At 39.1% G+C, this 13,017-nt stretch overlaps 1 protein-coding gene across 2 annotated transcripts in view; it reads left to right on the top strand.

Moving 5' to 3' along the window:
• Window positions 1–12,775, top strand: part of LOC135216165 (uncharacterized transmembrane protein DDB_G0289901-like) — a 118,745-nt gene extending 105,970 nt beyond the window's left edge. Inside the window, exons 1-2 of one of the 2 annotated variants that reach the window (XM_064251284.1) lie at window positions 10,628–10,753; window positions 12,096–12,775. In XM_064251284.1, the coding sequence (XP_064107354.1) occupies window positions 12,101–12,442 (342 nt within the window). In that variant the 5' untranslated portion in view covers window positions 10,628–10,753; window positions 12,096–12,100 and the 3' untranslated portion in view covers window positions 12,443–12,775. Of the gene's footprint in view, window positions 1–10,627; window positions 10,754–12,095 lie in introns of those variants that run through there. The other variant, XM_064251285.1, reaches the window with a different exon arrangement.
• The last annotated feature ends 242 nt before the right edge of the window (window positions 12,776–13,017 follow it).

Genomic DNA, 13,017 nt, shown 5'->3' on the forward strand with positions numbered 1-13,017 from the left:
CAAATCTACCAGAAACGTATGATATCACTATTCTGGGAAGGAGGAGGGGAAAGATAATAAAACTCAATATTACGTTCATTGGAAAGGTTATCCGAGTCAATTCAATTCCTGGGTTGATGAGTCTCAAATTGTACGGATATGAACCGTAAGCAACCTTTATACGTAAAAATAAAAACTTTACTTTTATTCATCTCTGGTTTATCACCCAGTGAAAGAAGTAAAGTTATTCCCATCTTAAACGGTGGTTTGGTGTCTACTCTCTCGGAAAATTTTTAGAAATTTTCTTTGTGGTAATCTAACTCAAGATAAGAAGTTTATTAAACACTTAAGAAATTGTAGACGAGAAATTCATCTTGTGTCCTTGAAAACAACGTCCATATCTAAGAAGAAAAATATACTGAAAAGTCTTAAAGTAAAGGGGGGACTATTCTATCGGTTTTTATTTTATTGCCTATTGCTGCGAGTTTGGTAGGGAGTCTTTTTAATTGAAAATGAAGGAGTTTTACGTTATCCCTGCCATTACCTATGAGAGGTTAATGAATAGAAAAGAGGTTTGTGATGGTGATATTAATAAACCTAGAGGGTTACTGGCAAGTTGGATACGGCAGCTGTTAGTAAGTAGCGGACACGTCTCCCTTAAGTATCCAAAAACCACCTATGCCGGCTATATCGTTCACGGGACCACCTCCTCCTCCTCCTCCCCCTCCTATAGAAAATGTAGGTGCAGTGACTGGATGGGGAGGAGGTGGTAAACGCCCCCATTACATTGAAAACAATTAAAGGGGACATGACTCGCAAAAAGAGCAATCCCGATTTAACAGGTATTATTCCAATATTTTTTAAAGAACCCCAAAAGTCATACGTTACGGCTTTTGTTAAGCACTTACAAGATTCTAACACGGTTGAATGGAATGAAGAAGGAGATTTAACTCATGCGATCGCAGGTTATAATATTTTAGATATAGCTCGAGAATTTCAAGGAATAAAAAACCCACGTTGATAATATTTCGAATTATCGCTACTTCATTGAAATGGCGGGGTTAAAAGATTGGATGTTAAGGAATATAGCCATTAAAAAGCAAATCGAAACGTGGCGAAAATATGGGGGGAAAAAGGGAGGAGGAGGGGGAAGAGGAGGAGGAGGAGGAGGAGGGGGTGGGAAGGTGAGGGCGGGACAGCGAAAAACAAGATGGCGAGATGTGGTGGGTGGCTTATTAACATTTTAGGGAAACAATGATAGCGGGGAGCTGTTTAGTCACGTGATACTGATTTTGATAAAATGAGTCATGTGTGGATGACTTGAAGGATTGTCACATCAAGACGTGAACTCTCGCCATGGCTTTCATCAACCTCTCTTTGCACAAGTTAGTGAAAAACTTGTTAGCTAAATTTAAAAGCTTTGAGGTGTTAGATGAAACGTCGTCGTCTTCGATACACGGTCGGGAAAGTGCTGGAGAAGATGTTTGTGGTATATACTAAGGGCTGTGATGTCAAGGAACAGGTTAGAAAATATATAGTAGCCGTAGTATGTTTCGTTGAAGTATTGTTTTTGAAAAAGCGAATGCGCATATTATCGCGTTCGTGTTTGTACAGTTTTTTTCTAATGTATGTATTTGTATGGAATATTAATTCATTCCCCTGTATTTAGGATTGGTTATAAATAAAATAACAATTCCGTCTGTAATTTGATTTTTCAACCTCTTTCAAACTCTGTATAATAAATAAACAAAATTGAAATGTGTACCTTTGTCCTTGTGTTCGCCACCTAGATTATGACTCAAAATTCTATGAAAAATAAAATTTCACGTTGGCGTGAAGTCAGCTGGGCAAAATATGGCGATATAAGGTCTCGTTTCTTCATATGTGTGTGTGTGTGTGTGCGTGATTCATCATCAGATAACATTGACTCTGATATGGTTATTGGGGGAGATATCACATGTGGATGAAGTCAGTCGCCAAATATCCTTTTATCATGATCAACTGAATAAATCTAAACAGCTGTGTATATTATATATATATATATAAAACAAAATGTAACGGCTGAGAGAGAGAGGGAGAGAGGGAGGGAGGGAGGGAAGGAGGGAGGGAGGGAGGGAGGGAGGGAGAGAGAGTATATTCGCAATGTGCTATATAAATTTAGAGATTTTATAGGAGGAGGATGAGGTAAACGTCCCGGTTACTTTGAAAACAATTAAAGGGGACATGAGTCGCAAAAAAAACAGTGAACTGAGTCTATTTGGGGTCAGGGTGGGGTCAAGTTTTATTCCCGTAGAGTTACGTGACATCACAGGGGTAGAAAAGTGGAGTCAATTTGGGGTGGGGGTTGAAATGTTGGTTTTTATTCCCTGAGAGTTATGTGACATCACAGGGGGTAGGAAAGGTGGAGTCAATTTGGGGTCAGGGGTTGAAAGAATGGTTTTATTCCCAGAGAGTTATGTGACGTCACAGGGGTAGTAGTAGAATGGAGTCAATTTGGGGTGCAGGGGTTGAGGGGGTGAAATGGTGTTTTTTTTTTTTATTCCCGGAGAGTTAGTGACGTCCACACGGGGGTAGAATAGTGGAGTCAATAGGGGGTGAGGTTGAAATGTTGGTTTTTATTCGGAGAGTTATTTGTGACGTCACAGTAGGAAGGTGGAGGTTTTCATTGGGGTTCCCAGGGGGTTGAAAGAATTGTTTTATTCCCAGAGGAGTTTACGTGACGTCACAGTGGCTAGAATAGTGGAGTCTTTAATTTGGGGTGAGGGGTTGAAATGTTGGTTTTTATTACCGGAGAGGAGTTACGTGACGTCACAAGGGGGTAGGAAAGTGTAGGAGTCAATTTGGGGTCATTGGGGTTGAAAGAATGTGGTTTTATTCCCCAGAGAGTTACGTTGACGTCACAGGGGGTAGGAAAGGTGGAGGGTTCAATTTGGAGGGGTCAGGGGTTGAAGAATGGTTTTATTCCCAGAGAGTTACTTCGTGACGGTCACAGGGTAGAATAGTGGAGTCAATTTGGGGTGTGGGGTTGAAATGTTGGTTTTTATTCCCGGAGAGTTACGTGACGTCACAGGGGGTAGGAAAGGTGGAGTAGACAAATGGAGTCAATTATGTTGGGGTCAGGGGTGTCCACGCCCCCCAGAATAGTGGAGGGTTGAAAGGATGGTTTTATTCCCTTATAGTTATGTGACGTCACAGGGGTAGAAAAGTGGAGTCGATTTGGGGTTACGTGACGTCACAGGGTAGAATAGTGGAGTCAATTTGGGGTGTGGGGTTGAAAATGTTGGTTTTTTATTCCCGTAGAGTTACGTGACCGTCACAGGGGGTAGGAAAGGTGGAGTAGACAAATGTGGATGTCAATTATGTTGGGGTCAGGTGGGTCGTCCACACCCCCCAGAAATAGTGGGAGGCGGGTTGAAACAATGGTTTATTATTTTATTCCCTGTTAATAGTTATGTGACGTCACAGGCGGGGTACGGAAAAGTGGATGTCGATTTGGGGGTTAGGAGGGGAGGCCACGCCCCCCTAATATGAGCTCATGTACGTACATGAGCTTGTAAGACAAATGGAAGTCAATTTGGGGTCAGGGTGGCCACGCGGCACCCCCCCCGAATAGTGGAGGGTTTGAAATTGGATGGTTTTTATTCCCTTATAGTTATGTGACGTCACGGGAGGGGTAGAAAAGTGGAGTCGATTTATTTGGGGGTTAGTAGGGGAGGCCACGCCCCCCTAATATGAGGCTCATGTACGTACATGAGCTTGTAAGACAAATGGAGTCAATTATTGAGCTCATGTACAAGTACATGAACTTATCATACATATGGAGTCAATTATGAGCTCATGTACGTACATGAGCTTATAATACAAATGGAGTCAATTTGGGGTCGGGGGAGGGTGGCCACGCCCCCCAGAATAGTGGTTAGGGTTGGAAAGGATGGTTTTATTCCCTTATAGTTTATGTGACGTCACAGGGGTAGAAAAAGTGGAGTCGATTTTGGGGTTAGGGGAGGCCACGCCCCCCGAATATGAGCTCATGTACGTACATGAGCTTGTAAGACAAATGGAGTCAATTATGAGCTCATGTACGTACCATGAACTTATCATACATATGGAGTCAATTATGAGCTCATGTACGTACATGAACTTATAATACAAATGGAGTCAATTTGGGGTCAGGGGTGGCCACCGCCCCCCCCCCCAGAATAGTGGGGGAGTCTATATGGGGGTGGTCAGGGTGGACACACCCCCCCAGGACAAGTTGGGGAGTCCCCCCCCCCCCCCCCTATATGGGGGTCAGGGTGGCCACGGCCCCTTTTCGGGGGGTTTTTTTGGGGGGTTGCCACCCCGCCTTTTTAGGCCTCACGTACGTACATGAGCCAATCAGGAGGGGGGAGGGGGGTAGGGCCACGCCCCTTGGGGGGGTGGGGGGGCGGGGGGCGGGGGGCGGGGCTAGAAAAGTGGAGTCTATATGGGGTCTTTTCCTCTACTCTTATACACCAACTTTCAACTTAGCAAAATTTATGATCCCTTATCTTACCATAATGGGCGTTATGTCTGTCCTTCCGTCTGTCATTCACTCACGTCCAAACGGCTGGTCCGATGGGCATGAAACTTGGCAGGGTTATAGTGGGGACCCATAAGATGGTTTATAATGGGGTTTCATCCTACCTTTTCCCCAACCCCCTCCGAAGACTTAGTTACTTTACGAATTTATCATACATAATTTCTGTATACATTTGTTTGCTAGTGTAGAGGAATGGGCAAAGAATGAATACATGTTGAAAAATGATGATAGTACCCCCAAAATCTGCCATGACCTGGATAAACTTTTCCCTGGGGCATTTTGGATTGAAATACATTTCTTATGAATTGCATCCTGAAAATTGTCATTATATCTGTTTGAATAGGAATAATGCAGTAAAATGAATGGTCAGTTATTTTTGTGGATAAAACTGTTCTTATTACATTACAGTAAGTTGAAAGATATAAGAAATGAATCCAGTTTATCACCAAATATAGTGAACGTCCTGTGGACCACCTAAAATGTTGCCATGGACCACCATTTGAGAGCCACTGTCTTAGAACAGTGATAAGACCAGTGTTCATGTGTGGATCGGAAACAGGGGTTCCAAGAAGAAAAGAGTAAGTGAAGCTTGAGAGAACAGAGATGAGAATGCTGAGGTGGATTATGGGAATATCGCTGCTTGGGAGATAAAAAAATTACTAAATTTATAGCTCAAATTATCATTTATGACTAACGATAAAAAAATGACTAAATTTATAGCTCAAATTATCATTAATGACTAACGCTGTATCGCATTGGTGTCGCCGACCTTGGATGTCGTAATGACAGTGTACGGAAATCAATTCATCGATAAGGGAATATAAACATTTGTATGGGATGTCTGAATATTTGATAGGAGTAATTCCTTTGTTAGCAAGAACAAGTATATCTTAGTTTAACCTGACCACAGAGTTGATTAACAGCTCTCCTAGGGCTGGTCCTAAGGATTAGTAGATGTTTTTACGTGGCTAGGAACCAATTGGTTACCTAGCAACGTGTTCCATAGCTTATTGTGGGATCCGAACCACATTATTTAGAGAAATTAGCCTCTAATCTCCAGAAATAAATAACTCTGGTTCCATGTTGGCAGAGCGGGGAATAGAACTCGGGTCTACCGAATCGGTAGACGAGCACGTAAACCACTCCTTTAATCAGGAACTTTGATATTTTATATTTACCTTTATCAAATGGATATATCCAGATACAATGAATACACTTGTTATGCGAGGGTGATATAGACCTTCCAATGAATACAGATGAGTTTTTAAGAGGAAGTTATATTTATTGTATCGAGTTAATTGTTCGTTATCACTGTCTCCTATCTCTTTCTCTTTGGATGTCAAGCTTTCTTTCTCTCTGATCATTCCTTAATTGTTTCCTTGTTTTTGTTATTCGTAAGCAAAGGATTGGATGAAGTTTACACAAGTCTAATCATATATATTTTTATTATAATGCTATGCAAATAAATATTATATAGATCAAGTAATTACATCATTTTTAAAATCTTATATTGTAACGCTGTGCATGTATATATATATATATATATATATATATATATATATATATATAATATATATATATATATATATATATCTCGAGTAATTACATATTTTTTTATTTTATATTGTAAAAATACGCAATAAAAATTTTATGAATCAAGTTTCCTGTAGTGGATTCCCATTAATAAAAACATTGTTTTTTTTTTCAAAGTTAGGTCAAAAGTTACCTTGGTTCCTTCGTAACCAGTTCTCTATAGTACTCAGTTTTAGGCGTTCATTAGGAATCACACGAAGTTATTTCAGGAAATTCAGATAGTAAGACCAAGCGCTTCTGTGGCGTGGTTGGTATGGGCTTTGCCTGCCACCTCGGTGGCCGCGAGTTCGATTCTCTGGCATTCCATTGAGGAGTCAGAGATGTGTGTTTCGGGTGATAGAAGTTCACTCTCGACGTGGTTCGGAAGTCACGTAAAGCTGTTGGTCCCGTTGCTGAATAATCACTGGTTCCATGCAACGTAAAAACACCATACAAACTAACAAACAAATACGGAAGACCACTAGGGAGTAGGGTGTGGCAATTTCTTTTCTTGATTTAACCAAGACTGAGAATAAATATTATGTGAACGAGAAAAAATTGTGTATTTGTAAACATCCAGAGAATTATAGTAGAATTATCCCCATGAGGGTGATAGCGCCGTCAGTGCACCTCACGCGGTGCACTGTAGGCGTTACTTAAGGTTCTTTGCAGCGTCCCCTCGGCCCCTAGCTGCAACCTCTTCCATTCCTTTTGCTGTCCCTCTATTCATATTTTGTAAAAGAAAACTATTGAGATGGCTGTTTGTCTGACCGTCCGCCCCCATATCTTAAAATCCACTAAGGCTAGAGGGCTGCAAATTGGTATGTTGATCGTCCATTCTCTAGTCATCAAACATGCCAAATTGCAGCCCTCTATCCTCAGTAGTTTTTATTTTATTTAAAGTTAAAGTTAGCATCTGGCTCCGCAATAGGCGCCAATAACTCAGGCCACCACCGGGCCGTGGCAGAAAGTTTCATGGGCCGCTGCTGAGAGTTTCATGGGCCTTGGCTGAATTTCATACATCATTATACACTGTAATACAGAATTCTCTATTACGCCGAAGAAACTTTGGCGCATTCTTTTACTTTTTTTTTCCGGCCCACTTTAAGTACAGTCAGTGATCGACTCTCTCTCTCTCTCTCTCTCTCTCTCTCTCTCTTCTCTCTCTCTCTCTCTCTCTCTCTCTCATCGTGAGTGAATGTTTATAAGTAGCACTTACATGTCAAGTAGGATAAAATAATTGAACACATGAAATAAATGATAAGAAACATGACGGAAATCTCTTGCAGATTAAGTTTGGAATTTAACACCCAGCCTTATCCGATATGACACATCTTTTATAGAGAAATATATTCCGTGGCTTTGTGCGATAACGAGTTGTTTGTAGGGCATTTGAAATTGCCTTAAAACAGATTACAGTTTTAATGATAAAATTACATTAAAGAGATCCAATTTTTAATTCTAGAATTGCCAGAAAAATATTAGTTTCATTTTTTTAATTACCCTGAACAGATTACAGTTTCAATTTTTTAAATTTTTTAAATTTTAGAATTGCCTTAAAAAGATTACATTTTGAATATTAGAATTACCTTAAAAATATTACAATATCAGTTTTAAATTTACCTTGAAAAATTAGTTTTTTTTTATTTTAAAATTACCTTTAAAATATTTCGATATCAGTTTCAAAACTGCCCTTAAATAGGTGAGTCTCATATGCCTGCATGTGCCTTTTAAATTCGATCACTATTATTTCATTATTCCAGGAGCTTTTTCCTTACTCAAACTCGACACGTTTGTTATGCTCATCGGAAGTGAAACTGGGCTGGTTCTGCCTTAGACTTCCCCTTCCCCCTCCCCTCCCTCCCTTTCCCCCTTCCCTTCCCCCATGTCCTCCCCTCCCCCCTCTCAAACTGCCACCAAAAGTTGTAAACAGCAACAGTGTGGAAGAGTTGAAAAGAAAGCGAGACAAAATCATGAGGACACTGTGAATGCACAGTAAAACCTGCCCCTACAGATAAGTGAGCACACGATGTCTCCTCGGATGGACTAATAAGTCTTTGAGACATCCTAATCCTTGTAACTCCTTGTAATTTAATATAGAGATACCTCCATTGGATCTCCTTAGGAAGTCAGAGAGACGAACGCAAATTAATACCCATAGACTACTGTTGTTACACATGGTAAAATATGTACAGATACACACTGCATTCTATCAAAACCTGCTCCTAGATGGACTAACAAGTCTTTGAGACATCCTAATCCTTGTAACTCCCCTTTCTCTTCCCCCCATTTCTCTCCCCTCCTCCTCCTCCTCCGACCATCACCATCTTTAGCTATGAAATATTCAAGATGGAGGCGAAGCATTTTATCAGTTGATCGTAAAATTGGTCAGATTAGAGAAGTTAAAGGCTGAAGAATACTTCCAAGGCGACAAATAAGTCAAGCATATTACAGGAAAAATCCAGAATTTTCCATCACCAACCCAAAATTGGTGCCCTGCAGGCATTGCTTGGGGCCTTTGCAGCATCCCTTCGGGCCCCCTGGCTGCAACCCCTTTCATTCCTTTTACTGTACCTCCGTTGATATTCTCTTTCTACCATCTGACTTTCACCCTCTCTTAACAATTGTTTTATAGCGCAACTGCTTTGAGGTTTTCCTCCATTTACACCTTTCAAACCTTTTTACTCTGAATTTCATTTCCGGCGCTGAATGACCTCGTAGGTCATTCAGCGCTTGGCTTTTGGCCTAAGTTCTATATGTGATTCTATTCGTTAATAAGTAACTCACTAAGTGGGTATCAGTTAATGACATTTGCAATTATCACTCAGCTAAAGGTGATACGTCATCAGTCTATAAAGGTTCTCGCCCTGGGTATATTATACCTACCACTGAAATGTTTAATTAATGAACGCCAAATTTGACTTACTTTACACTTCTTCACAAAGACCTCCAACCTAAACAGTTGCAATACAGATCTTATGAATTGATTGACTGACTCAGTCATTTGATTTACAGCACTGTTCCATTTTCCACTTTTAGATTTCGCACTGAAGAAACTCATGAATGATTCCGTCTTTATATGTATGAGAAAAGTACTAGAATTGTTAAAAGGTGTTTTGCTCGGCATTTTAGATGTTTAAGATTTTTTTCTAGAATATACATCAGTTTTATGTTTTACAATAGAAAGTAGTAATACTAGTTAAGGTTTTCCTTAAAAAGTTATACGTTTTTCTCTTTATTAAGCTGCATTTAAAGTTTTATGTGTAAAAATTAACATGCTGAGAATTATATACAATATGGTTTCGAGTTTTTAGTTTGGATGTCCTTTTGTTGGACCATATTCAAGAACTTGTAATTTTAACAACATTATGTGTAATGTTATGGTCAATAAAAGTCTGTCTGTCAGTCTCTTTATCTATCCTTCACAATAATGCCAACGTCCCACATAGCACTCATATACTATATAAGTCTGAAGACTTTAGAGGGAGTTTGATAGTGTCGTACTGCAGAGAGTGTGGAGGACGATATGCTTATCGAAAGGGTATACAGCAAGGACATCTTGAGGGAAATTAGAGAAGTGAGACATTATGCATTGACGGGTTATATATATATATATATATATATATATATATATATATATATATAACACACACACACACACACACACACACATATATATATATATATATATATATATATATATATATACATATATATAAAGAGTGGGGTAGGGGAAGTAAGAAAGAGAGGAGAGGAAGGGTGAGAAAAAAAAAAACGCAGTAGGAAAGAAAGAGCAGAGACGAAGAAGCGCCTTGCAGTCAGTCAAGTGACGTCATCAAGACCCAGTTGTTACCAACTGTAGGAAAGGATGTGTCATGCGTCTAGGGAAATTCCCTACCGAGCCACGTAAGCGTCGAGTGGCCTACGCCTAAGTTGCCAGATAACGTTTATTGCTATCAGTTTCTTTGCTGTTTTATTGCACTATTTATACTATTGGATATTTAGATAATTGCTTTTATTTCCTTTATACAATTACACTGTAAAATTATACATGGTTGACTGCTTTGATCTCTTTCTATATTTGTGATATATAAAATTTCTCATTCATACCTCGTAATTATTATTGCCATTTTATTGTATTCTTTGAATCAAGTGAATAATATCCCGGTGTCTAGGTGCATAATATGCCTGAAAAACAAAACCACTACCTAAACTGTTCCATTGATAGTTCTGAATTTTTTTGTTAGTACAGAAATGTAATCACTGTAATTTGTAATTTATCGTAATTTTATGTAAATCGAGTGTGTGAATATGACACGCTGCGTTTGTTGTTAGCCCCGATATCTTTTTGTACTCAAAAAAGAACATTTCCACGTTTAATGGCGTGTAGATGATACGCAGTTGTGCATCATTTTAGGAAAATGTTATCCCCTTGAGAACAAAAAAATGTTTTGGTGGTGAGGGAAGGGGAATTTCCGTCCTGAATAAGGAGGCGCAACTTCAGTATAAATAGGAGCTCATCGCTGTTCGGTCGCTAGTCCAACATCCCGTATCTCGACAGAGAGAGAGAGAGAGAGAGAAGAGAGAGAGAGAGAGAGAGAGAATCCGATAATAGTGTTCTCATCGTACAGGAAAGTCTGGGTAAGATTAATTCTATAGTGTTATTGTTCAGAAAAGAAAAGAAAAGAAAAAAACAGGATCACCACCATTTCATTGTTTTTTTCCCGTATATACCACTAATTTATTGTTTTCTATATTCACCATTCGTAGGTTTCATTATTTTTAATATTACTAACCGATTAGTATTGAGGAATACGGATGTTATAAAGCTGATAATAATCATCCTTCTAAGATAAGTTTTAATTATTTTGTAAATACATCAGAGCCATAATAATTTGAAAGTATTTAAAGGGCTGTTTAAGCATAGTTTCGAGTTGTTTTTCAGTCATAGGATTTGAAAGGCCTAGTTTTATGCAAGTGAATATAAATTAATTTTCGTTTGTGCTCACATCTCCTAGATTGTACAGTAGTCACGTAGCGTCATCTCATTTCCTGTGCTCTCTCTCGATACCTGTGTTCATGAGAGCCAGTATTCGTTTCTCGTCATTTTAAAATTTGCTATTTACTAATCGTCTGTTCGCATTGTTGATTTTCCTGTGATTGTCTTTCATTCGCTTGCATAGATGTGTGTGTGTGTGTGTGTGTTTTTTTGTTTTTTTTTTCATTCAAGAGGTTTAAGTAAGTGAAAGTTTTGTGTTTCTAGACTAAGTCTTTAAACTATCACTTATGGCGAAGGCTTTTTTTTCAGAAGTTATGCCAGAATTGTAATTCAAGTACCGCCCTTATTCTCCACCAGTGAAAGAAGAGTTGCTCTCCATTTGCACGAGAAACTAACAAATAACATTCGACACTGTTGAAACAGCCGTCGGCGTAAATGTGAAGAAATTGAACAATAGCAATTTTTTTTATCTTGATAAGACAACGTGCAGGAGACTGAAGAAATGTGCCTTAAAGACGTAGAGTCCACTTGTAAAACCTATCCTTGAAAACTGTGTGAATGTACATACGGGATGTGTTTGTGTGTACACTGTACGTACTTATAAACATCATCAGGACTTTTCCCGTTTATTTTTTTTTTATTGAAAATTTGAAGTGTCAGAATTGAAATAAGATTTGGCCTTTGTATTGAAAGTAAAAACCAGGCATTCATGCAAGAGTAAATTCAAATGAGAACCGCAGAAAGACGAAGTTGCCAATAATGTCATTGACTCGATGTTATCTGAAAGGACACACCATCCGGTCTCCTGCGAATTCATAAAAAAAAAGAAAAAAAAAACTCACTTATCTAAACGTAAATCCACTTAAGGCTCCGATGCGAACTATACTCTTATTTGGATGGGCATCATTGTTGATTAAGGGCTGAGAGAATGAGTCTAGATATAAAAAAAACAGATTCAACTATGAACCGTATTCCCATTTTCAGTGAAGATGGGTGACTGCGGCGGCTTCGATAGTGGTGGGGGCTGCGGTAGTGGTAGCAGTTCCTGCGACAACAGTGGAGGTTTCAGTAGCAGTTCCTGCGACAACAGTGGAGGTTTCAGTAGCAGTTCCTGCGACAACAGTGGAGGTTTCAGTAGCAGTTCCTGGGACAACAGTGGAGGTTTCAGTAGCAGTTCACACAATGATGGATGGGACTTCAGCAGTGCGGGCACAGTAGGACACCGTTACCACACTAGTAGAGGAGGAGGAGGAGGTGGAATGTATAAGGGGAAAAAGAAGTCCAACGATATTACCAACAAAAAGAAAAAAGATGAATGTTGTGTTCTGTAAATAATTAGCTCGTGTCATCGAGACCAAACTCACGATGCTATGAAGACGTTATCATTATTATTATTGCCATTCTCATCATCATTCTCACATGCAGTCCCCATCTGAACATTGGATATTCTTTATCCTGAACTATCATATTTATCCCCGTTTTATCTTATAGTCATGGTCATTTGACGTTTGTAAACTCTCAGGTGCAAATTTACACGTAAACTGTTTGGAAAACTTACCGGTCTTTTAGTTTCATGGATTATAATGTCATTCAATATTGAATTATATGTTTTGTTGTTAGTCATTGACTTATTTACTTGGTACATCATTGAAAGTAGAGGAGAAGTGTCATTTATTACCCCACACTATCTTTCATTACATTATATTCAAGGAAATGTGCGTGATGAAATTGACACTAAAGGAACATCACACCCTCCAAAATAAGGATGATAGAAGGAATTTTTCAGAAATATTTCTCATGATAAGTGCAAATAAAGCACTGCTTGCGCCAAGAGTAGTACTATACGAGCAGACAGCTTTCCAGAGTTCTCTATTCTCATTGAATAATGTAAATTTTGCTTTTATAT

Source organism: Macrobrachium nipponense, chromosome 6 (genome assembly GCF_015104395.2).
Source record: "Macrobrachium nipponense isolate FS-2020 chromosome 6, ASM1510439v2, whole genome shotgun sequence".
In the NCBI taxonomy this organism is placed as follows: domain Eukaryota; kingdom Metazoa; phylum Arthropoda; class Malacostraca; order Decapoda; family Palaemonidae; genus Macrobrachium; species Macrobrachium nipponense.